At 39.1% G+C, this 27,752-nt stretch overlaps 1 protein-coding gene across 1 annotated transcript in view; it reads left to right on the top strand.

The window, feature by feature from the left end:
• LOC117300291 overlaps window positions 1–27,752 on the top strand; it is an 84,660-nt gene that overhangs the window by 34,859 nt on the left and 22,049 nt on the right. The window contains exon 2 of the mRNA XM_033784026.1: window positions 20,577–21,457. Coding sequence (XP_033639917.1) covers window positions 20,577–21,415 — 839 coding nt within the window. The 3' untranslated portion in view covers window positions 21,416–21,457. The remainder of the gene's footprint in view (window positions 1–20,576; window positions 21,458–27,752) is intronic.

Raw genomic sequence — 27,752 nt, 5'->3', positions numbered from 1 at the left:
GGCTATTCTAATACACAACGTGAGCTGATCCATTACAAGCTATGGTCCTTGTGGATTGGACGGAGGCCGCGAGAGGCCAATGGTATTAAGGCAAAGTGTAGAAGAGGGGATGAGAGGATTAACGGTGACCTGGATTCACAGAGGTCAAACTAGGTCAAGCGTGTAGTCGTTAGTTTTAAGGATGAGTAATAGTCTGGTGTATGTGGACACCATGCGCTTTAACATCATGAATTTTCAACAGCAAATTTGCATACGTTTAAGGATGAGTAATAGTCTAGTGTACATGTGGACAGGTGTACGTGTTCTTTAACATCATGAATATTCAACAGCAAATTTGCATAAGTTTTAGGATGAGTAATAGTCCAGTGTGTATGTGGACAGGTGTTCATGCGCTTAAACATCTTGAATATTCAACAGTAGACTTGCATGAGTTTAAGGACGAGTTAATAGTCTGGTGTTTGTGGACAGGTGCACAAGGAATCGTTACGCCGTGTGCGCTTTAACATCATGAATATTCAACAGCAAATTTGCATGAATGATACTAGATCAGTCCAATCAGAATGCACATTTTCGCCTTTAAGTTAATAGTATCACTTCGGCGTGTTGTAGTATTATAGTCGCACTAAACAAATGCCCAAGATAAGGATAAGGTCATCTATTTGTGTTTAGTAGTAATGTCGTTATAAACATAACCGGTGGTTAAGAATTAACACAAATTCCCACAAACTCTGTTAACATTTAAGCAATAATCGCACCTGCTGAAGCTCAATTCACCCAAATTTCCTGGGAAAATAAAATAAAACCATGTTGGCCGTAACTCCCTAACAACAGTTTTTACGCCACAAATTGATTTGTTCTTCAACGATTTTTAGCAGTGTGTGGAAAGTGCATCTAGCGGGTGTTCAGTGGAAATTTGTGGTATTTTCACAACTGAAATTTTGAGGAAATGACCCAAAGTATACCATACCAGGAGAAACAGATGTGTTACTCCTCGTGGACCAGAAACTTATCAAACTATTAAATTCATCGAATGCATGAGCTAGCTCAAGTTTAGTTGTTGAATGTTCAACTTCCAGGGGGCTGTTCAGATTGAGTGTTTCTTCCTTGCTCTACGATGACATTTCCTCTAGGTGGACTTACTAGACATGGGAAAAGAAACTTTCTGAATACTAGAGTTGAACCGTAACAACACACCTGTAGACTATTAAATAATTAGGTTAGATAGTTTATTCTGATCCTATATAAACTCCATTGGGAATGTCTGTGAGGGATATTACGTTCACATACACAGAGTAGTGTATTCAAACCATGGTCGTTGCTCTATGATTCAGACGAAAAACCAAAAGGAGAAAGATGTGGATCTCTTTGCACGTCTGAAGGCAAAGTGGAATACTTCCTTTCTTGAGAGACGTTCCAATTTTAGTGACTAGGGGTGTCGCTTTAAACACGACAACTGTTTCTGGCATCGGAACAGATATAACCTGATATTTCATGGTCTATTGTTTGGGTCCCTTGGGAGATGTTTCAGAGGGGAGTTTTCAGCTTGTACGGCGGGGTTACTCATTACAAGGACCAAACTAAACATAAAGCAATTAAACCAGATACACAGAAAAACAAGACTAAACATTTCAATATGTGCAACGACTTTCTTTTAAGCATCATTATCTTAAGTCATGTTTACTCTATGCTTATACCACTATAAATGTCTTCTTATTAGAATGTCTTTCTTTATTGTGAGTTACACAGAAATGTATATTTCAATAAATTTAACATAAAAGCATGTCAAGGATTTAATTAGATCTATACATTCAACGACTCTCATCAAACACAATCGCTACCAGACTATTTCCCTTGAGGATACCGACTCGAATTTGAGACATAAAGTAGACTGAAATGTACAAGTTTATGTAAAACAAGGCCTACTTAGTCGTAACACAAACTGACATTTCAGTTTGCCATTACTTTTACAGATAATATCTACAAAGACCAAGTCCAACACAACAATTGCATGATGGGAACTGAAAGCTGTCTCCAACGGACAGGACATGCAAAAAGTCACGTGCAGTATTGGCAACGCTCCATGAGGGCGCTACCACTGATCCCAGAACCGACACAATACGGTGAGTGCCTTTAAAGCATTGAAACACAAACCACCAGGAAATACAGTTGGGAAAAGCAGTACTTTGAAGGAACATGACACGTTTGGTAATTGTCTAATTTGTACAAGACCAGTATTCTCACTTGGTGTATCCCAACATATGAATGGAATAACCCACCTGTGAAAATATTGGCTCAAATGATCATAGAATTTGCAAGAAAACAGTGAAAGAAAAACATCCGTGTTGCATTAGCTTGTGTGATTTAAGCTCCACAATTAAAGCATTTTATTATTTGAGTGAGAAATTACCTCTCTCTCAAAAACTACGTTACTTCAGAGGAAGACGTTTCTCCCAATGTTTTTCTACCTTCAACAGCTCTCCGTAGCACGTTACCAAGTAAGTTTTTATGCTAACAATTATGTTGAGTAAATATCCCAATAGCGTCCACTGCCTTCAATTGCACTGTGACATTTTGCTCTATATCCAAAAACATATATCAATTGTTGAACAGGTTTGAGGCGTTGATTTTACTCGCAGGTGAACCAGCCCAGGTCTGGATCCTGAAACTCTGGGGTGGTTACGTCCCCTCCCCTCACAAGTCGATAGTAATTTACAGTCGGAATGAGAGGTTTGTCACAAGGGGTTTGGGTTTTATATTGAGAATTATCTGGGGCAAAGGAATGGAGCAAGATCGTAAATTGTGTTTAGGGCTAAGAGGGGACTCCAGAACGTGAAGAAACAGAACAGTTTCTACGCACACAAAAAAACGAGAAACAAATGTATAACAGTAGATGTTAGAATAGTGTGGTCATTTTTATATACAGGAAAAAGACAAAAAGTACAATTCGTCTAGTCATAACTATATGGTTATTAGTGCAACTTCATAAAACTGTATTTTCAGAGTTTGCAGCTTCTGTTTGGGGTTTAACAAAATTGCCTTCAAAATATTTGTTTGCCAAAAAGAATCATGCATTTCTAATGACCTTTTGATAATTACGAATATAAAAGTTCAGTTAGTGACCTATATACATGGCAGCCATGTTTGGTTTGGTGATCAAATTGTTTTTATGACCGCATAATGAAACATTGGGTCATAAAGCAACATCTCAAACTTACACAGATGTAAAGTTTGAAGGACCCATGTGCCCAATTTCATAAAATCTGTAAGCACAACATCTCGCTCTTACAACACATAATATGTGTGGGGGTGAATATTCTCTGCTTGTTATATTGCTTAGCAGAATCAGGTTAGCAAAAATAACATTAGGTTTGCATTGTTGTGGCTGGTGCCCAACACATTTTTTGCTTAGCAAAGACATTTTGTTATATGAAACTGGGTTTTGTAAATTGGAAGAACCTGCTTAGAGTTTGACATCATTAATGGCGATGTAGGGCAGGGGAGGGGTACCCCACCCTCTCAGAGTCTCTTGAGGAATATTTCGGGAGAATGATTCCAATCAATGTAATTCGAGAAGGCCTTTAGTCAACACTTGCTGGTTTTTCATCAGACATAGATCCGCCTTCTACATAAACCTGTCCTCCTTTTCAGCACTTTCAATTATAGATAAAAACACGATGCTACATCAACTTCAATTCATTGATAATCAAAATAAACATTAATATCAATTACCCTTAGGGTCCAGGGGGAGTGAATGTGGCCCTAGTACGGGGCCGATCTTCCCGTTGAGGGTACGTGGTTGGGGTGAATATTCTCTGCTTGTTATCAGGATCGATCCCAAGGGACGGTGGGGACGAGGTTGTCCACAGGAACTTTAAATCACCCCCATTCCCTCGTTACCCCCTGGAATTGCAAAGTTTTGACAGATATAATTATATCCATATCGTTATTTCCATAATATTGAGAGATGTCATACGTAGTAAAGATTAATATTAATAAAAATGTTTACAGAAAACAGGTGTACCACACAAAGCAGATGGTTTTTGGGGGGTGGGGGGGGGGTGCTAGTTCGCCAAGTCTTGGACAATAGAGTTTCTTAAGCACAAAAAGTAGCTAAGTTCAACAAAAAAGTGCTTATCAGAATAAGGTTACCAGGCAAGCTACCATGTGTACCATTTCTGACTGGTATCTTGCTCCTTTCTGCTAAGCAAACATTTGTTAAGCAATATTTTCTGCTTAAGCAGCTCTATGAAAGTGGACCCCGAACTTTACTATTGACAGTTTGACACAACAATGGGCTCTAAAGGCCTCAAATTATCCCGTTAACTTATTAATAAGGTTTGCAAATACAAATCAATTAATTATACTGAACCCTCCTTTGGACAAAGAGTTTCAGGGCGTTGAAACAAAGGGGAAATTTAGCTTCACCTGTCATTGCTTTGTATCCAGAAAAACCCATGACAAATCGTTAGGGTGTAGCTTTTAATAGCATTAGTTTTAAAGGCACTGGACACCTTTGGTAATAATCAAAGACCAGTATTCTTACTTGGTGTATCCCAATGTTTTCATAAGTAACAAATCTGTGAAAATGTTGACTCAATTGGTCGTCGAAGTTGCAAAAGAATATATGAAAGAGAAACACCATTGTTGCATTACTTTGTGTGCTTTCAGATGCATAATAAAGGGCCCCAGACCCGAAGTCTTTTAGTATTTAAGTGATGAATTACCCGTTTCTCAAAAACTACGTCACTTCAGAGTGAGCCGTTTCTCACAAGGTTGTATACTATCAACAGCTCCCCATTGCTTGTTACCAAGTAAGTTTTTAAATATTAACAACTATTTTGAGTAATAACCATTAGTTTCCAGTGCCTTTCAAAAAGAAAGTGAGTCAAGAGTGGAATGATTGAAACGAAAAATGAGTGAAACATCAAGCATAATGAGTTGAACGTTCTACATGTAATCTCTTTCCGAACGGGAAATCTATTTAATAAATTCTCATCACCCTAAACACAAAGTAGGCTTAGAGTTGAACCGTAATTGCTCTATAAGGAGGATGGGACTGAGTCAGCACCCTCTCTCTCTCTCTCGCTTCAACCATCAAGGGAAGAGTTAAATATCTCCCGTTGATCAAACCCTGTCAGACATGGTAGCTTGCATGGTCTTTAAAGGCACTGGACACTATTGGTGATTACTTAAAGTAATTGTTAGCATAAACAAACTTGGAGAGCTGTTGATAGTCTCAAACATTGTGAGAAACGCTCCCTCTGAAGTAACGTAGTTTTGGAGAAAGAGATCATTTCTCACTCATATAATGAAAGACTTAAGCTGAAGCCTTTTATTATGCATCTGATAGCACACAGAGTAATGCAGCAATTAAGGGTTGTTTTTTCTTTCGTTATTTTCTTGCAAAATTGATGACCAATTGCGCCCAAATTTCCAGATGTTTGTTATTGTAATGTATTTGATGGGATACACCGAACGTGTCCAGCAGTCGATTTCATGAAACGCTAGGATTAATCCTATCTGGAGTTAGGACGAGTAACTCGTCCTAACCTAGGATGGGTTTAATGCGTCCTAACGTCTTCGGATACGGAACTTAACTCGTCCTATAGTCTTAAGATTAACCTAAGGAAGAGTTTGGTAAAATCGACGGCAGTACCTTTAAATATCTACCGGTAATCCAGCCCTGTCAGACAGGGGTAGTTTGCAAGATGCTTAATTACCTCATAGATGAAGGATTGCCGTAGTCTGATTGAAGTAATGCAATGAGGGGAAAAGGGAAGAGGTTAAGTTGAGGTCACGCTAAAGGTAGACAGACAGCAAAACAATTAGACATTGTCTAGAGGGAGTTGAAGTAATGTAATTTGTTTGTTAATTGGACAGATAAGCGTCAGACAATTGTTATTTCCATGGTCAAGAGGGAAAGGTCACTTTGCTTCCCAAAAACACAATCGACTTGATGAAGACTCTGCTGCTAGGGTCGAAACGTCAGGGTATTGTTGCAAAATAAAAACAAATTCCCGACTGTTAAAATGTTTGACCATACACACGAATTCTTTCATCGATTTACCCGCTATCTTTAAATAGAATCGTTACTCATAATCAAATTGTTCTGTGGGGTTTACTGGAGTGGGATGTGAACCAACGACCTTCAGATTAATGTACCAGCATTCTACCGACAGCCCTATGTTGGCGGTCTCCCTGTTTTTGTTCAGGTGCAAGTCAGAAGCCTTTATAAGGGTTAGCTCCCGTGTAACCAGGGATCACACCTAAGTTTACCATACAACCAAAGAAGCAGCAGACAGGGGATCACCAAAAGGGGATGCGACTTTTTAATATCTAGTGAATTGTTATTACAAACCAAAGATATTTTCAATTCATAATTTGCAACTGTAACTGACCCAAGGTTTGTGACACAGTCGATAAAGAGTCCATTTTTGTCCGGTAGTATAATGAACGAATAGCTCCGGTCACTTTTTGGCCTTACACTCCTTCTAGATTCTGTAGGTTTACTTATTTGGTTAACGGTCACACCATGTGTAAAACTTGCTGGGTATACTTGATTATTTTCTTTGAAGATTTGTCTTGCTATGATTTCGACTGCCGCGGACAAAAGCACTTTCCACTTAGACTTAGTTTATTTTTCGTACAAAATGGAACGAGGAAACCGTCAACATCATGTTCTTTGTCACAATACCACAATGTTTCCCTCCAGACATTTTTCACAAGGGTGGGGTTAACATATCTGTTATGGGAAGTTTGCTGGTTTAAACACATCTGTATATATTCAGTAAAGGGATATATTAGGTAACACAGTCATGGGCATTCACCGTCAGGTCGTGATTATTGATGATCAAGATTAAGATGAGGTAACTTTGAATCATCTTTTTGAAAATGCGGCTTCTTGCTGTGGCTCTATCAGGCTCCAACCGACTCACCCATGTGCAGCGAGCACACGTTTCTCGTATGACTTACGTAGCCTTGAGCCATGAGTCGAATCTGAAGTCTTGATTTCGAAAAGATTGTAGTCATGATCACGTTCAACTGCATTTTTTTTCGAAATGAGGACACTTTGAATAATCTTTTCGAAACTGCGGCTTTTAGTTGTGGCTCTATCACAGGCTTCGGCTACCTGACTAAAAGCCCATGCAGATGGCGCACGTTTCTCATGGAGCCTGAGCCAGAGTTGAGGCTGAGGTCGTGATTTCGAAAAAAAATGTAGTCATGCCGTGGACAATCCATGTGTACGGCTCAAATGTGATTACGAAACGTGTCCAGGGCGGGGTTTACAAATTGTTTTGTCTGAGAGGCTGGTGTTTTTCACACCATGACTGTGTTAATAACGGAAGTACGTCTGGATACCATGCCAAGGTATCCTAAACTCTGATTGGTTGAATCAATCAAGAACAGACTCTGATTGGTTGAATCAATCAAGGATTGTCTTTTTCAAAGTATTGGAAGGTTCGTTAATTGTGATTAATTGATTTGAGCTGAGCACGCGGGAATGAGTTTGCAGTTTTGCTTTTCGAGTAACTTAAGGTTTAAAGGCACTGAACATCTTTTGTAATGTTCAAAGACCAGTGTTCTCACTTGGCGTTTCCCAACATAAATATAAAACAAATCTGTGAAAATTTTTACTCAAAACGAAAAATTTTTCAGAGGGAGCCGTTTTTCACAATGTTTTATACTACCAAAAGCTATCCATTGCTCGTTACCTGGTCAGTTTTTATGCTAACAATTATAAATAGTGTACAATGCCTTTAAGGCTTATCTAAAGATTTGATAGTGTTGGGTTATACGGTGAAAGTGTGGCCGGAATGGTAAGTTTTGATGTAATCTTGATTAAAAAATATCAGATTCTTATTGGTGTCTAGAAGCTAACCGACTGACAGAGTGGACAAGTTAAGTAACAAAGATTACTTTGTTTGATCAAAGAGAAACTGATCATCAAATCACAGTAAATACATAGTTCAAAAAGCCGACAAACACTCCGGAATTAGTTTAAAGTGTGACCGGAACGGTCACCCGGAGTAATCTTCAGTGAGCACCAAGTGTCTAGAATTTCACAGACTGACAGAGTGGACCAGTTGAGAGTGTAACAAACTGACAACAGACCAAGTCTTCTATTGGATAGAAGAGATCATATAACAAAACCAAAGTAAATACAGAATTCATTATCTAACAAACACGCGAATAGTTGAAAGTGTGTTGGCCGGAACGGTCATTTCGAAGTAATCTTGAATGAATATTAAAGTCTTACAAAGTGTCTGGAAACTCACAGACTGACAGAGTGGACCAGTTTAGAGTGTAATAAACTGACAACAGACCAAGTCTTCAATTGGATGAAAGAGATCATAAAACAAAACCACAGTAAATACAGAATGCATTAGCCGACAAAACAGTCCGGAATTAAGAAGATCAGCCGGGATCTGTTTCTAGCGATCCGTCTGTTAACAATCTGACACTTTTTGGCGGGAACCACATCCTCACATTTCAGGAGCGCATGATGTGGCTTCCTTTTTCCCGCGTAAATATCGCAGGTGCAGCGAGAGCCTGAGAACCAATCATTCATCCGCAGCCCCCTGATCAAATACAAGCTCGTCTTGCATTAGGACTGAAAAATTTGGGAAATTATTCGCGTTAGGTTGTGTCCCCAAAACGGAAGGTACATCAGTGCTTTCTTCATAAGGTTTCCTGGCTGCTTGGTGGTTGTAATGAGAACAGCTATCTGCAACACATCGCGCTGTCAGCGCAATAATGCATCCATTTCAGAGATAACCCTTTCAAAACATGTTCAAGATTTACAGGAATATTGATGGAGTTCCTTTGCATCCAAAACGGGACTCGAGTTTGACCTTTCAATTACATTAATTTGTAGGCTAAACATGGTGGGATTAAAAAGAGGGAAATATAAGAGGTATGATTCTCTGAGAATCCACCCATCCATTGTTTGAAATTGAATTAATCAGTTACTGATTCATTATTGGCAATCGGAAACCCCCATATATCTTACTAGGAATCTGAAACTCAAACTCCAAACACTTATTCAGTGTAATCTGTTAAAGTAACACGAATAGTGAACCACTATAAAACGTTAATTATCTCTTTCAAAAAGTAAACCTGGCACCCCGAATAAAGGTATTGACAAAAAAATATAGGGAGATTGCCAACACATGGCTAGATAGCTCAGTTTATAGAGCACCGGTACGTTAATCCGGAGGTAATTGGTTCATATCCCGCTCGAGTCAATGTTCCCTTGTTTAAACCCAATTAATCTCTATTATCACACATCAAACAGAGAAATAAGTGTTCAGTTGTAAAAGTGGGAGAAAAACCCAACCCACACGAAAGGTTTCTGGTCTGCGGTTGGACTCGACCTAAACTCAACAGAGATGAAAGGCAGGGAAAGAAAACCACTGGGTCAACCCAATGTTTATTTACAAAGAATAACCCCAAAAATATTACACACAAAATAAAAAATAATAACGAGAGGAGAACTTATAGCTTTTGTAATTGAGATTCAAATTCTCGAGGTTAACTTTTCAAAAGTAAATTGAAGGACTATTTTCTCTCAAAGGTTTGACATCTCCCTAGGCGGTTAGAACAACTAACACCCAACAATTAATTAACAGACTAATTAACAAAACTCTTGGGTAAACTGACCCCTCATTCGAGTGCAGTTAAACCCTCCCACGGGACACCAACAAATCTCTCTCAACTTTACCGAAACTGCCTCCGGCTACATTTAAGCAACAGTAGTAATTTGTCAGTTTAACAATCAAGCTGTTTGCTCTATACGACACGAAACACTGAAGGGCATACGAAAGTCAAGGTCAAACCATGAAGCTCATTCATGCGTGTAATCCGGACTAATGTTACAAGAAAACCGATTTCCTAAAAAAGAAAAAATTGTGTATTTGCGGTTAATTTGCGACGACTACTTCCGAATCTGGAGCCGCAGGTACTGGTTCGGTCAGACTCTCGTCCCACACGCTATGATGCCCTACACAAAGTCAATACTAATCAGGGTTATACAAACAGATGTAGAAAACACTGTAGCAATTACAACAATGACTTTTTATAGTCCATGTTTCCGCTATCGACAGAATCAGGTTAAGGTAAAATGTTGGCCAAGAGTTTGTTTTTTGAGTTTCCGAGTTTCGTTTTTGAGGTAAGGGACTGGACGGACTGTCTTTGTTAAGACAATATGTTTGTCTGGAAAGCGTGACTTGTGATCCTGTTGTCATTAGGGAGTCGTGACTTGCCTTTCAACTCATGGTCTGTCTTTGTTATTGTTTTGACAATGAACCTGTCTACTGCGGCCAGTTACAGTGAAACAACCTGTAAACTGCGGCCACCGTTTGACGGCACATTATACACACAATAGTCAATAGTTCACATTGTTCAGTCACTTTTTCGTTACGAAAAGTCATTTCTGTTTTTCCCCTCCCAATCCTCAGTGTGATGTGTTTCATTGTTTGTTTGGTGTTTGTTGTTTGTTAGGTTGTTTGCTTGTTTGTTTGTTTGTTTGTTTGATTGATTGTTGTTGTTTTTCTTTTTTTCTTTTTTGTCTGGTTGTTTGATTGTTTGATTGTTTGTTTGTTTGTTTGTTTGTTTGTTTAGTGTATGTTTGTTTGCTGGGTGCTTTTTGTGTGTCTGTTTGTTCACCGAGTGTTTGTTTGTCTGTCTTGCATCTTCTCACTGTGTATCCAGGCATACCGAAGTCATTGTTTATCTACGATGCTGGTGATTCTGAACAAAATTAGTAAAAGTTGTGATTTCAACCAAAGAGGAAGGACCTATTTTTTCAACCATTCAACAAAGTTGTTAAAGTCATAGTACAATAAACGACGGGACTATATAACCCTTCATGCACTTTTTGCGCTCTGCAATGCTGTAGTATGTGTATATAATTACTGCATAATGTGTATATAATTATAACGGTACGTGTAGACACAATGTGCCGTCAGATAACAAAGTTCGGTTCAGTACACGCTCTGATTGGTGTAAAACATGGTACTATGATTCGAAACATACACTTTCTAAATCGAGATTTCTCATTACATGTGTACCATGTTCCCGAGGTGATGTGTAAAGTGCGTATATTTACAGTCATAAACCATCTGATAATATTATAAAACATCAATCAATCTTGTCTCGGCCCAACCCCTCAACAATCATGATGTCTTAATGTGGTTCGCATAAAGACGTAAATACTGAACTATTGGATTTATAATACAGACTGGCGCTTTGAAGGATACCAGTGACAGTAGTAATCCGAACCCACCTATAAGTTAATCTGTCTCACTTGTTGAGTGGAGGTGGAGCACCAGCGATAAGGATCCAATCTGGTTTCGGTGCTGGGTAACACTCCCCACAACATCTTCAATAATATGGGGGGCATTTTCTGGCTAGATTCGAACCCCCTTGATCCACATGAGGCGTCTACCACTTGGGACTAGACCATTGGTACAGTTTCCTTTAAGATAGCGTAATAGTCATGTTCTCACCTTCAATTGATTTCCGTCGACTATCAGTGGCTGATTTTAAACACCGGGATATGACAGTCAATGGGGTCATGGGTCAAGGATGGGTATGCTTTGAATAAAAGATGAAGGAATGAAACCTCATAAACCGCGCGAAAACGCTTATGGTTCCCATGGTTATATCAAATTAAAACAGACATCAGTGGAGTAGTTCTGAATGTCAAACTAGAAGGTGACGTCAAGGCTTTTTTTAATACTGACTGATCTAGGCCGCCAATGTCTGATCCACTGAGTGGTATGAGAGATAGTAATGCATGATGGGAACACGATGCATGATGGGAACACAATGCATGACGGGAACACAATGCATTATGGGTTTATTCGCATTGAAAACGAGGCTGGACAACAACTTTAATTTGAAAGCAACCAATACTGAGTTGATTTCATAGACCTTTAAACGTGATTTGACACGGTTTGTTTGAAAACGTTAACATAAACATCAAGAAGACGGTTTAAGTCGATTCAAAGGAAGTTAGACCAAGGAACGGCACCTATACAGTAAACACAAAACAGTTAACAATGTGTAGTTGTCCCTCTTCCAAACAACGCAAAGGACCCAATTTCATAGAGCTGCTTAAGCACAACAAGTTGCTTAGCACACCAAAACTGTGCTTGGTTGAAACCTGAGCAATCTGTTTAAAGCAGCTCTATCAAATTCGGCCCTGTTAAACAAATCGAACCTTTTGCTGTTAAACGGTTCGTCTGAAGATTTATCTTATTTGATTCTTGTGACAAAAAAAGACACTTTTTTGAAATTTACATCCTCGACAAATTTATGGAAACGTGAAGATGACCACACCCAGCTAAATCCGGTCCCTGTGTCCCGTATGTACCTTACTTCCACCCAGTGGGGGTAAGGTGAGTAAGGCTAAGGGGGTTTGGTGTATGAGAACAAACACCCTAATTGATGGATGGGGCTTCCCTCCGGACCTGTTGAGTATAAGAGTATAAAACAGGTGCGTAGATGTTTGTTCGAAAACTTGCACGTTGACTATGACAGTACATTGTAACAAGGGTTAGGGGTACTTCGAGTAGAGAATCAAAAGTTGCGTCGACTCTTTGATGAGCAAAAAGATGTTTTTATTATGTTTTTTATTTTCAATGTCAGTGTCCAATGTCCAATATCGAAAAAGTAACAATGAAATGTACTGTACAAACCTATCTTAATGAATTACAAATGTACATTACCGTTAAAAGTATCATTGATACACTGTGTAAACCTTTGCGAATGCCCAATGTCCTATATTTATACAAAGTTCTTATAAAGCGCGCATAGCATAGACACTAGATCAAGGTGCTGTCATGCAAAAACAACACATTCGCTGTACAAACCTATATGAATGTCCAAAATCCAGTTTCGAAAAAGCAACATTGATATTCGCTGTACAACCCTATGTGAATGTCCAATGTCCACTATCGAACTAGTATCATGTTGCTATCTTTCTGAAACAACACATTCGCTGTACAAACCTATGTGAATTTTCAATGTCCAATTGCGAAAACAGAGCATTGATATTCGCTGTACAAACGTTAATGACCAATGTTCAATATCAAACTAACTGTCATTTAAAGTCTGTCTTGGTTTGAGCCGTCAATCATGATAAAACAATAGCCCTGATACAGCAATGCTTATCCATACATACAAGATACCAGTTCACAGACTCACTCTAATCCCCACTTAATCTTCCCAAGTTTGGATAAGATTAAACCTACGGCTCAATCGAGGGGGCGACGACAGACGTCGTATTCCCAGCCGATGATTGGAGCCTGCCTCCGGGGCATGTAGACTGGTAACTCCCCGCCTCTCCTTAGGGGTGATTCGGTGCAGGGATCCCCGGCAATACTTCTCAGTTATGTCACCCCCTCTGGGCATTTATCGTGGTCATGCGTACGCTTGGCTAGCCTATTCCAATCACCGATATACAGAAAACTGATAAGATAACTAACGTGGTATTCATAAGCTTATAGTACTGGTACAAGTTGACAATGACAGCAAGCAAAGAGCAGGTACAAGCTTAGGGCATGCGGTTAAGGACCAATACCTTGCTTTATGCTACAAGACATTTCATAGACTATTATACATGAAACATTCTTCATAGCGAATATGCATAAATGGATTGGTGGTAGTCTAAGCAGAGTCCATTCTTGGACTCAGACATGGCTTATGGGAGACATTTCAAAGACTGAATCACCTAAACAACAACAAATGACGTCACGACAACACATTAAAACATACTTCACTATGTGTGGCTACCTTAACTACAAACCAATGGAATTTATAAGCTTAAAAGCCATTATACACTTTCGGAACAGAAAAGAAGAAAAAAAAGTTCACTGATTTACAAATAACTTACAGGGTTTACAGAAGGTAATGGTGAAAGAATTCTCTTGAAATATTATTCCATGAAATGCGTTACTTTTTGAGAAAACGTTAAAACATTTATCAATTCTCGACAACGAGAATTACAGATTTATAGTAAAACCATGTCATGACACGGCGAAACGTGCGGAAACAAGGGTGGGTTTTCCCGATATTTTCTCCCGACTCCGTAAACCGATTGAGCCTAAATTTTCACAGGTTTGTTATTTTATATACAAGTTGTGAAACACGAAGTGTGGGCCTTGGACAATACTGTTAACCGAAAGTGTCCACTGGCTTTAAGAGCAAGGATAGAGACGTTGATCTATGGTACAATATGTTTCAGAGACGTAAACATCTATACAACAACAGTACTTCAGTACATCAAACATAAATCACCATCATAATGCATAGCTACATGAATCACAAACCAACATAAACTGATGGCATTCATCATTTTAGCTTCGGGCAAATCATTTCATCACAAGACAGTATATGACGTCACATCAATATCTAGCTTTCTTGATTGCATTCAAACTTTCCTTTAGTGAAAGAAAGAATACCTGTCGTTAAGGATTCAAGACGTTTGCCACGCACTCTTGAAAACAATAATAACTGTATTTCGTCAAGGGTGAGAAGAGACATCGTGTCACGAGGCATCCTTATACCCAGGGGAAAGACTTCCCGATGAGTCTTGCGGACAACAAAGCGAGGGGTCGAACTAATTTGTTTTTCTTGGTCACGAGGATCGAGGTTAAGTGCCACATAAACAGGTGTAACTGTCATGGCAGTGCAGATGTTTGCGTTTGCGGACGTCGTGCGGATTACTTCCGGTTAATATTTGATAGGAAAGTCACGGATGTGTATTGACACACTGATGTACAGAAATAGTGCAAAATCGAAATAGGTGACGACAACATGAAATCAGCTCTTTGAAACTTGTTCTTTCTCTTTGCTTAGGCCTGCCGCTTAGTCCAGAGTTTACAATTCTCACGGGATCGTGTGTGCAGGGATGAAATTGTTCAGACTGTTGACTGAATTCAGACTTTTTATGTCGGCCTGGTGAAGAAAATCAGAATTTTTTTTCCCCACAAATAACGAAATCCTGCTCATTGGTCTACTTCTTGAGTGCTTTTGGAGACTGTTCCCAAAAGCTCGGTGGAATCTATAACCCCGGGGGTTACCAAACGGTAGAAATGACATCATTTCAACATACCTTTGAATTTGTATCCAAGTTTCAGACTTTTTCATAAGTAGCAATGACTCTCACCTTTGTGTGTGGTAAAATACGAGATACAATACGAGATATGATTCGTAGAATCAGTGGAATGAAACGTGATGAGTAGAACGTTGTGGGAAAGTAAATAATCAAGAACAATCTATGACCGACTTTCTTGGATTTTTATGACAGGTAAAAGTGATAGAATGGACTAGTTATCAATCTACACGTCACTAAGACCCAGTAAGTGTCTTGTTGGGACATACGTCAACGGGTATTAGTAGCTGGTGTAGTATGCGTGAACAACTCAAGACCCACGGAGGAAGGGCATCAAGAGCAGAGCGAACAGGGTGTAGGCCCCTCAACTCGTTTACGCGCAGCTACACAAATATGGAGTCCATTTCTTGCCCGGTCGGCCGCATCTGGCTGCGATTTGCCGGCTTCGGAAACGACTAGAGACGAGTCATCGATGAAATCGAAACGTTTCGGTGTGCAAAAGGTTTAATTTGTTCACGCAAATTAACGACAAGCTGTATGCCCTACGGGATACTATGAGTTTTTTTTATAAGAACCTTGAGAAGAGACTAGAGGAGGGGATTCATAATATAATGACCCATTTCTTGAGAGAGAGTCTAAGTCTTTGTCTGACTTGTCATTATTGGTTGCAGGTGTTCTATCGAGATCCACACATTGGAGTAAGCTTCCTTTGTATCAGCCTCTTGTTTCTCCCAAACCGATCTGCATTTCTTCTCCAATAACAATAATAGTAATATTACCACATCACAGAAACTGGGTTTTGTACACAGACAACTAAAACATGTCAGGGTTGTAACAAGTCAACAGGATAGTGTTCCTGCAGCACTGGGTTATCTGTTGGATGGTAAACGGATTTTATCTGAGCTCAATATGAAGCTGTTAAGCAGACAATTCTGCTTAGCAAATTTCTTAGCTAAGCAATAAATGACCAAGATAAGCGGGCCTTATCTGAGTTCAATTTAAAGCTCGTGATCAAAACAAATCTGCTTAGCAAATTTCTTAGCTAAGCAATAAACGACCAAGGATACCAGTCGTAGCAATATGGTAACGTTATAATATTCCATGGCTGGTAATAATTTTTGCACCCATGTCCTGGGGAAAAAAACAATCAGAACAGTCTTCGTGGCTACACTGTCTTCCCTATCCACAAACTTTCTCTGCAGGCTACATGTAAAACAAGTTTATATGCAACAGGCCTTATGAAATTGGACCCTCATTATTTGTTTTGAGTTGTCCTTTTGACGTAAATCAAACTCTTTGCTCTGCGGTAATTCATGTCAAAGTAACTGTCAATGTTTTGAAGTAACAACCAAAGGAACGTGTTCACTAAACGCCTTGTTCTAAGACTAGACTGCAAATGAGGACTGTTAAAGGTATTTTCTTTGTTGAAAATATAATAATTGCAGTTGCACTAATCATCAACTTACGGGGTTAACTCAAACCTCCTCTGTGAAAAATCAAACAATACTAACTCAAAATCAGAAAGTCCCTAATTGCTCCCCGAGCAATTACATCAAACACCCAACAGGTGTATTTGGGGTGCTTAATTGGCCCCCACAATGCATCCCTAACTGGTAAAGGCAGTGGACACTATTGGTAGTTACTCAAAATAATTATTAGCATAAAACCTTACTTGGTAACGAGTAATGGGGAGATGTTGATAGTATAAAACATTGTGAGAAACGGCTCGCTCTGAGGTGATGTAATTTTCGAGAAAAAAGTAATTCTCCACGAATTTGATTTCGAGACCTCAAAATTCGACTTTGAGGTCTCGAAATCAAGCATCTGAAAGCATACTACTTCGTGTGACAAGGGTGTTTTTTCCTTTCATTATTATCTCGCAACTTCGACGACTAATCGAGCTCAAATCTTCACATGTTTGTTATTTTATGCATTTGTTGAGATGCACCAAGGGATACAACTGGTCATACTCAGCGCCTTGAGTTACTTGGTAGAAGACTTCAATACAGCTATTATTGCCTTCTCAAAGATGAATATCAATGCCTTTAATCCAAAGAAGACTGGTCCCAAGAGAATGTTGTTTAAAAGAGCATAGAATTCAATGTGATATTCTCTGGAAACATGACAACATGTCTGAATGTTTCCTGCACACAGCACAGAGCCAGAACTGTATCGCACCTCCTGCGTTACTATAGAGCACTGGGCACTACACACATTATTGTATTTTCACATGAGGGAACATTTTGTAGAAGTTTACAACCCATGCTGTGATTAACAAGATAGCCTAGCTAAATTGCTCTCGTGTGAAGGGGGCTTCAATACAAACAATCACAGCTGACCGATGAGCTTTATAAAGAATAATCTTAAAGATCATGACAAGTTTGGATTGATTTCCAAACCAATCAGAGTCTGCATGATCGTTATTATGACATCAAGTAATCAATTAGGCTATAACTTGGCATACAGTCACCACAACACGTCAACATTGCCAGCTTTGTATGGGTCGTTTGCATGACGACACCATGACCTTTAACATATGACCTTTAACCTCTTCCCTCCTTGGAGTTGTAATGGTTTCAGTGAGTGGATGATATCAACATCATCTTCAGCAGTAAGAATATATCACAGTTAGACTAACAAGTTCGACAATACTCACGCAGATAGACCTAGGTAACGAAATCAACTGGGCCAAATTTCATAAAGCCTGTGCTGAGCACAGGAAAGTCTTGCTTAGCGAATAATAGGTTACCACAGTCAAAGTTACACTCTGATGCATTGTTGTCACTGATGCCCATTCTAAATTTTCGCTTAGACAGACATTTTGTCAAGCAGATTTTTCTACATAGGCATATGAAGTTATAAGTATTGATTTTTTTACACATTTCGACAATCATTTGTTATCAATTTGATCTTAATACTTTTGGCCAAAAGCTTTGGGATACCTCGATAAAAACAACTGTTTCGTTAATATTCTTCCCCGTAAAACTCAAACAGTAACTGCTATTATCCCCTTCGATGTTTTCTTATATATTGAATTTGTATTGTATTTCTCTACCACATCCAATCCGACAGAACAAAGCAATTGAGGTAAAGTTTCTTGCTCAATTATACAAAAGTCCTGACTGGGATTCGAACCCACGCTCTGCTGATTGGAACACCAGAGCTTGGGTTTCATTGAGTATTGTTATACCTTGAAATTTAACTTACTACAGAGTTTTAGATTCGAGATAATAGCAGAAGAATTTCCAGAACCGTAACAGAATACTGAGTCTACCGTGCTTACACACAAAGGGTAAATAAAACTAATATAATTCCAATAATTTGAAGACTATACTAATCATACAAGAAGCTACAAAAGGGTTAAAAAGTTCAACTCTTGTCCTTTTTTTAACTCAAAGCAACGGGATTCCACCTGTCTGGTTAATTAATAATTAAGAAAACGGCAGGGAAAAGGCTCAAAATAGTTACACCCCTACCGTGTAAGAAGCACTGTAGGTTACCGAGTCCGGGAGTTGTGGCGTAACGTACCGGTTGGAACGACACGGGGGCGACCGTCTACCGCGGCGTTCTAACCCGAGCAATTCAAGCGGTGAGAGGTACCGCTTCCGGAGATGGTAAACTTTGTTTTGTAATATTTAATGAAAAGTTATAAAGCGCACAAATATATCAAAGTGCTCATGGCGCTAAATAAAAAACAATAACATACACATTCAATAACCAAAATTGAGACGTAAGCCTAAGCTAAGAAGATATCCAGAACTTATTTTGTCTCATTTAGCATTTTTTTCCTTTGTATTAGATTTTTGGTAGAACAAATACAGTTGATTTGAGCGGCATTTGAACCAACGACCTCCGGATTGACGTGCCAGCGCTCTACCAACTGAGCTATGTAGGCCTCTATGGAATCCTACTATTTTGTCAATAATCATTTTTCGGGGTGCCAAGCTGCGCACAATTTTGTCTTAACTTTAGAAAACTCTATTTCCACGAGACGGTCGACATAAAGTACGGTTTATTTGGTGATAAAAAGCCACAGGGAAGCATTTCACCCTCAGTACTATCGTCCGATATCGTGGGTAATCAGTAAACACTGCTACCGAACTACCCGAATACTAGTTGCAGCTTTAGATTAAACAATTATTGTATTAAAAAACAATAAGCTATCCAGGGGTCATTTCACATTAATCTTAAAGTTTGCATGCTACAGTGCAGGGTTTTGACTCGTCCTAAGTCCTAAGATTAGTCTTAAGTTAGGAAGAGTTTCGTGAAATCGACGTCAGTGTCTTTAATCAAGAGAAAGAGAGTCATGTGTGAGACCCAGCTTGAAATTCTATTTACTTATCCATTGTTTCTGTGAAGACTCTTGTCTCCAACTTAGAGCCTTGAGCATAGTACAGTCATCCAAATCATTGTTCATACCCCAAGTCATTCACAGCTTTGATTCGAAAAAACCTTATCGTTGTATATTTTCGGTAATGAAACCAAGGATGCCTCTATAGGTGAACTTTGTCTTGTACCTCGCAAGCCTGAGGAAACCTGTAAACTAGGATGCTTGCTACGTGAACCACAAACAACAGGGTTAACCCCTACTCGCCCATGAAGTGTTCTCATACACGAGCACTACCAATCCCAGTCCACAGGACCAACAGCTTAATGTCCCATCCGAAGGACAAGCAAGTATGGTAAATTGTCATGGTAAAACTTGTCACAACCGGGACTCGAGCCCACACTGCTGGTCAGAAACCCTAGAGCTGAGTTACCGTGTTCTTATCCGCTAGGCCACTACACGCAACGTCACGTCTATAGCAAAATTATTTTACGAATGTTATCGGTCGTTTCACAGAGAAAGGACCTTCTTTTCGGTCGTTTATCACAAAATCCTTTACAGACAGATCTTAGGATGAGGGATAACACAATGCGAAATAAGAATTGGCAAACAAAAAGATTACACTTTCTAGCGGCGTTCACGTATAATGGCAGATAACAATTTAGATCCTCATTTTCTAAATAAAACAATTCATGTCGGCTATCTACAAATATGATAAAAATCACCTATCGCCGACCGTAAGACTTTCAATTCCTACTGCGAGATACGCGACGTGTGAAGAACAACCGCTCCACAGAGCATGCGCAAAGCTCCTACCAAGCCTCTATCAAGCCATTCGATTGGCACCTGTATTTGTTGCTATTAGGCAACGTGACCACGCCCCTTCCACCACATCGGTGTAGATTCATGGACAAGACCGTCCGGTCAGTGTAGACGTACGTGGTGGTGAGCCCTCAACTTACACACATCACACGCTGTAATAATCAAAACACTGTAGTACGGTATATACTGCACATCCAATCACCGCAGTGGCTAACAGTACACAGCGTTATAGTAGTGACATAAGTCATATACACACGTGTCGGAACTACACAACACTTTTCTTCATGATTTTTTACTTGAAACTCTGAGTTTTTCTTGGTTTTACTTCATTCGCAGACCAGCTACAAAAGAGGCAATTTTCAGCATCGTGTCAGCTCGGGCAGGGATATACAGGTCCATATTTTGATAACTTGTCTACAGGTAAGAACGACTGGGCTACTACGAGTACAGTTGAAGCGCCAACACCGAGAAACACAGCTGCATTCAGCAGGGCCCCACCGACTGCATTGCCGGCTAGGTTGACTATGGTCCCGGGTGCTATGAAGATGGAGCCGGGTGATTCGAGGTGCAACAACAACCACAGCAGCGATATGATGAGCCACTCCGAGAACCAGTATTCAGTTGTAGGTATGACCAAACACTCGACGATATCAGAGCACCACGAGTGCTTGATGAACGGGAATGACCTGCTCAAGCAGCGGTTCATGCACGGGAGGAAACGTCGCCATAGCCGGGGCGGCTCAAACGACGATGAGCAATCCGACGCCAGCGAGGAAGGGTCGTTAAACGGGCATTGCTCCGGTCCAAAGAACCGCCGAAAGGGGGCCTCACCACCACAGAGCTTCGATGACTTACAGAACCAACGCGTCATGGCGAACGTACGAGAGCGTCAAAGAACGCAATCCCTCAACGATGCCTTCACGAATCTACGCAAGATCATCCCAACCCTGCCTTCGGATAAACTGAGCAAGATACAAACTCTGAAGCTGGCATCCAGATATATTGACTTCTTGTACCAGGTCTTAAGAAGTGATGAGACCGACCAGAAGATGATCGGGAGTTGTTCTTATATGGCACATGAGAGACTCAGCTATGCTTTCTCAGTGTGGAGGATGGAAGGTGCGTGGAACAGTATGGCTCAGCACTAACAGATAATCATCAAGTACAACTTTCTATGGATACCATATATGGTAAGTTCACTTTCACTTTTTGTTCTAATAACTTGAACTTGTCATGACAGATCATTAATATTCATGTTGCCAGATTTGCTTATGTGACGTTTATACCAGTCCTCATTTTTTTGGTAAAAGAAAATTATTTAGTCTCCTGTCATTGTTTTGTTAATTTTATATCGTATTTTGTCTTTACTGTTTATAATATGACCGAGAATGATCATTGTGTATAATGCCAGAATCACTTATTTGTTTGACATTATACCAGTCTCACTTAGTCATTGCATTAGAATTTAGAAAAGTAGTTTGTCCGGTCATGATTCTTAATTTCTTAGTTTGTCAAAAATGGCACCCGTTCATAGAAATTCAAATTATTTTTACACAAGTCCAGACACGTCCAAACAAAAACTCGTTTCTTCGTGGAATACTACAGGCAGGGAATGATCATTATTCATACTGCCAAATTTTCTTATCTGACAACTGGCGTGAATTGTATACTGTCCTCTTTAGCCAATGGTAAAATAGCAAAATCATTTGTCTTGTCAATTGTTCATTTAACTTCTAAATTGACGAAAAGGCGCGGTGGATAGCAATTCAAATTATTGACACAAGTCAAACGAAAATAAACATTGTTTCTTTGAAGAAAGCAGTATTAGAAAAGCCAGTTCATGATTAATTTTACTTCTTAATATGTCAAAAAGACCCATTAATGTAATTCATTTATATGTTTTTATTGCATTAGTCACGAAGTAGACTTGATACAAACACAGAACCTTGTTTCTTCGTGGGACACTAAGCTCTTCCAAACTCAATGGCCCACCAAACGACCATCAATCTTTGAAATAAACCCATTATGTCTCCTCTCAAATTACCACATCATCTCATTCCGGCAAATAGAGAGACAGAAAGTGTTTATTTGTGTGGTTTTACAGCTCTCCTTAAAGGCAGTGGACACTATTGGTAATTACTCAAAATAATTATCAGCATAAAACCTCACTTGGTAACGAGTAATGGGGAGAGGTTGATGGTATAAAACATTGTGAAAAACGGCTCCCTCTGAAGTGCCATAGTTTTCGAGAAAGAAGAAATTTTCCACGAATTTGATTTCGAGACCTCAGATTTAGAACTTATTAAGGTCTCGAAATCAACCATCTAAACGTACACAACTTCGTGTGACAAGGGTGTTTTTTTTCTTTCATTATTATCTCGCAACTTCGATGACCGATTGAGCTCAAATTTTCACAGGTTTGTTATTTTATGCATATGTTGAGATGCATCAAATGAGAAGACTAGTCTTTGACAATTACCAATAGTGTCCACTGTCTTTAACTCCATGCTATCTGAGTCAACCGCTCTAGATGATTAATTTACTAGCGGTAAGTCCTTGCCGAACACTTCTCTCTCTCACCGCTAAGTGCGAGAGGTGTCTGTGGTACTCGGATGTTGACAAGTTTATTTCTGAGATTGTACTTGGACACGGACTAGTTATTCAGAGTATTTGGAAATCAATTTGTACTATTCCTGATGGTGTATCTCTACTAATAGTCTGACCATGGAGGAACTGTCAATCGAAAAACATGGAATGATAAGGGGAAAATGACAATCCGTTGAAGACTGCTTTCAACCAAAAGGATCTATGATAAACTATAAATGAATGTACAACCATAGAGCTAGCACCTAGCTCTATCGTTCAACAGTGTGTATCTCTACAGTTGGACAATCAAAAGATATAGAACAATAAGGGATAAAATTAAGTGTTGCAAACTGCTTTCAACCAAACGGACCTATGGTATAAATTAGTGTACATGTACATGGTATATCTCTACTTGAGTTTGACAATCGAAAGATATAGAACAATAAGGGATATAATTAGCTGTTGCAAACTGCTTGCAACCAAACGGCCATATGATAATGAATGAGTGAACGAACATGGTATATAAGTTTGGCAATCGAAAGATATAGAATATTATTTTACGGAAAATAGAATTAGCTGTTGGCCGTTGCAAACTGCCATAGTGTCAACCAAACGGACCTATGGTATAAATGAGTGTCCATGGTTTATCTCTACTTAGTTTGACAATAAAAAAAAAGATAGTTAGGGAAATTAATTGTTGCTTTCAGCCAAAAGGACCTATGGTATAAGTGAGTGTACATGGTGTAGTTCTATAGTCTACTTAGTTTGCAGTGAATAGTTAGGGAAAATAGAGTTAGCTTTTGCAAACCGCTTACCGACCAAACATGCCAAAAAGACCTACAACTAAATGTACATAAAAGCCAACAATGTCATTAATATGCCTTTCAGTAAGACTCTGCTAGGGTCACTCGAAACGTCAGGCATTTTTGATTCAACTATTTTTTGGAAATATTAAGGTGATACAAGATAAACACAATATTTGTGCATACAGAAGTTCTTTTGCACAGGTCTTTGAAACTTCTCAGCCAATAACCCCATGTGATTTTGTCCTGCCTTTTGGTAATTTATAAATCAGGTTGCACAGTGTTGTGCTTTCCCCTTCTCAACCCGTGTCCTTGTGGGATTTGAACCGCAGGTCACTGGGGTGATGGAAAGGCGAGCTAACTTTCAAATATAATTTCATTTAGGATGGTAATGTCATTCAATCTATTTTAGGACCAGACATGGCTATAATGTTTATTTAAACTAGTTTTTAACAATACCGAAGCTTGAGCAAAATAGGATTTCCATGTATATGGTAAACTCATTGCATATATTTTAGGATCAGACATTTTTATAATCTAGTTTATGGGGTGTCTATGAAATTGTCAGAAATAAATAATTTGCAACGAGATGATTTTCAAAATCCACAATTTCAGATTTACACGTTACCGCAAACCTTTACTGTATCGTGTTTCCACCATGCAAAGTTTCAAATCCTTACTTTATTTCAGTTTGAATAGATGTTAAACTTTCATTGGGGATAACAAATATTATTTGGTTTTTCCCATACACCGAGTTTGTCAGCACTCAATACTCCCTGTCCCAAGTTCTGTGAAACAAAATCACAGGCATACTCGAGTGGGATTCGAACCCACGACCTTTGCAACTCTGGAGCAGATGTATCACAAACCAATTTCAGTTTCTAAAAAACAATTTGGCCAAAGGTAAAGCCTTGTAATAACTCAATCAAGAGCTCTGTGAAAACAACATCACAGGCATATTACTCGAGTGGGATTCGAACCCAGGACCTTTGCAACTCTAGAGCAGATGTATCACAAACCAATTTCAGTTTCTAAAAAACAATTTGGCCAAAGGTAAAGCCTTGTAATAACTCAATCAAGAGCTCTGTGAAAACAAAATCACAGGCATATTACTCGAGTGGGATTCAAACCCAGGACTTTTGCAACTCCAGAGCAGATGTATCACAAACCAATTTCAGTTTCTTATAAACAATTTGGCCAAAAGGTAAAGCCTTGTAATAACTCAATCAAGAGCTCTGTGAAAACAAAATCACAGGCATATTACTCGGGTGGGATTCGAACCCTCGATCTATGCCACGCTCAGCAGTATCTTACCACAGAAATGTCTATGGTCTACCTCCATGGTCTTACCAAACAATTCCAGTTTTCTAATAAACAATTAAGACAGAATAACTCAATCAAAGGCTTAATCCCTCAAAGATAACCGATAAGATCTGATTGTCCAATCGGAGAAAGAGACACCAAGGCGACCATTGGTTCTGTGTAAGACATTGAGGAAACAGTAGTCCCCTTGAAGTAGTTGGTGATCTTATCTCTGAATTAAATACACTATACACTATTGGTGATTACTCACAATAACTGTTAGCATAAACGTACTTGGTAACAAGCAATGGAGAGCTGTTGATAGTATATAAAACATTGTGAGAAACGGCTCCCTCTGAAGTAACGTAGTTTTCGATAAGGAAGTAATTTTCCACTATAATATTTGAATTTGATTTCGAGACCTCCTGATAATTAGACTTTGAGTGCCCAAAATCAAGCATCTGAAAGCACACCTTCGTGTAACAAGGATGTTTATTTTCTTCCATTATTATCTCGCAACTTTGACGACCAATTGGGTTCAAATGAGAAGACTGGTCTTTGACAATTATCAATAGTGTCCAGTGTCTTTAAAGGAAACAGTCCCCTTGAAGATTAAGAAGTTGGTGATCTTATCTCTGTATTAACCAACAGTCTTATCTTGACAAGGTTGTAACTCTTATGATCACACTGTACTCTGATGTCAAAGTTAATTGATTATTGTCAGTGACGGGTGTAATTAACCGACATCTTTACGGGCTTCTAATGACGACACCAGATGTGGGTTCTAATCAAATTGCTATACCGTGTCAATGAGGACAAATCTGAACCAATAAAAGACTTGCTGTAAAACATTAGGGAATGTGTTCTCGTTTAAATGGGGGTTGACTTATAGCCATAGTACATGTCTATAAAACATGGGGAATTTGTTGCGTTCATTTGGTTTTCATGGACAGTTCTGTCCTTCGGATACCAATGGGGTGAAGTTGACCATTAATTGACTAACCAATAGATTATCTTCGCCTCACTCGATGAACCAACATGGGCAAAGAAAGGGCAACCTTTTCCCCTTACCATGGAGGTAGATTTCTACCTTAATGCCCTCCTAACCATTTGGTGTAATAATCTGTGTTTATGACTTCTGCAGCTTAGCAAAGACTTATCAATGTGCTTACTGCTATACATTAAGACAGAGTTACCGTATTTTTTTCCTTCATAACCAAGATATAAGAATACTTATTAAGAGTAAGATTTGCGGTGACACCATGTAAGAAATCTCTTTTGCGAGTAGTTGCGGTTCTGAATATGGGCGAGTTTCTGCTCAACATTAGATCAGTGTGCTCTGACCGTCTTCATGACGAGTTGTATCCAAAGTTATTCACAACTCCAATGTAATACTAAATACTACTAGCAGGCCTTGGATAATGCGCAGGCTCCTAGGCCTTGTCCCCTGGTGCCCCCGGTCTTGGCTTTGGTGCCCCTTTAAAAGTGTCGAGTCCCATATACTTTTAGATGTTACCTTTTGTAAAATAGAAATGGCATTGCCCTCACAAAGATGAAATTCTATGTATTTTATAACAGCTATCTGAAGACACGAAAGAGGAAAACAGAACCAGCAAATCCAAGTGAAGATGTCTTAGCAAACAAGCCACTGTGTTTACAAGTGAAGTTACATGACACTAAGCTGTTACAGTTTGTTTTAGTAGATGTTAAGTACCCAAACTGATGGTGACTGATGGTGTGTTATGCACCAACTCGATCTTATCAATACACGTATAGATCAACTTCGATTATCGCTAATTACTTTGATATGAAGACTCTTACGTGACGTCACTACAAAACATGAAGGAAGGAAGTCTCAAATCATAACCTTATTCTGGCACAAATGACGAATCAAAACCGGCCCTGGGGTCGAATACATCAACACCGATTTCGATTACTGATGTATCCGGATACACCAAAATCGCCCCGTTGGAATACTGCATCCCCAAACCGAATAATGCATTCAAAACCAAATACGGATCAAGTAATCGAGTTTAGTTAATCTCGGTTATAAATACTGCTTTAATGCAAACATTGGAACGAGAATCAAAACAAGATGTGAGCCCTGCTTCCAAACTGCCTTTCTTGGTGACTCAGTGATAATCACTGATGATTTGACATGCTTTCTTGTCAAAGGTAAACCCCTTAAAGGCACTGGACAAGTTTGGTCATTACTCAAAATATAGCATAACAACTTACTAACGAGTTACAGAGAGCTGTTGATATTATTTTAAACATTGAGAGAACGCCTTTAAAGGCATTGGTTTTTACTCAAAATGTAGCATACAAATTTACTTGGGAACGAGCAATGGAGAGCTGTTGATAATATCAAAACGACTCCCTCTGAAGTAAATACGTTTAGAGAAAGAGATAATTTCCCACTATATTTGAGTCTGAGAAAGAATGTAGTTTTGTAAGTTGAAGCCTTTCTCAAGCATCTGAAAGCACACAATTTGTGCAACAAGGGTATTTTTTTTTCTCTCATTATTCTCAAGTTTGATGACCAATTGACCTGTTGTATGCATGTTGGGGTACACCATGGAGTTCTTCCTCCATGAGTACACCAATTGAGAATACTTGTCTTTGGCAATTACCGAACTGTCCAGTAAACTCCCTGCTCTCAACAACACCTTAGGTGATGAAAACATGCAGAAGACAAGTGTCAATAAACCAGTTGTTAAACTTCTCAAGATAACAGCTTATGACAAAGATAAGCTTGTCATATTTTCCATAAATCCATTTTTCGGAAATGTAT

This window comes from Asterias rubens, chromosome 15 (assembly GCF_902459465.1).
Source record: "Asterias rubens chromosome 15, eAstRub1.3, whole genome shotgun sequence".
Lineage (NCBI taxonomy): Eukaryota > Metazoa > Echinodermata > Asteroidea > Forcipulatida > Asteriidae > Asterias > Asterias rubens.
Note: the sequence above shows the minus strand (reverse complement) of the source record. Positions and strands in the feature narration are given on the sequence as shown.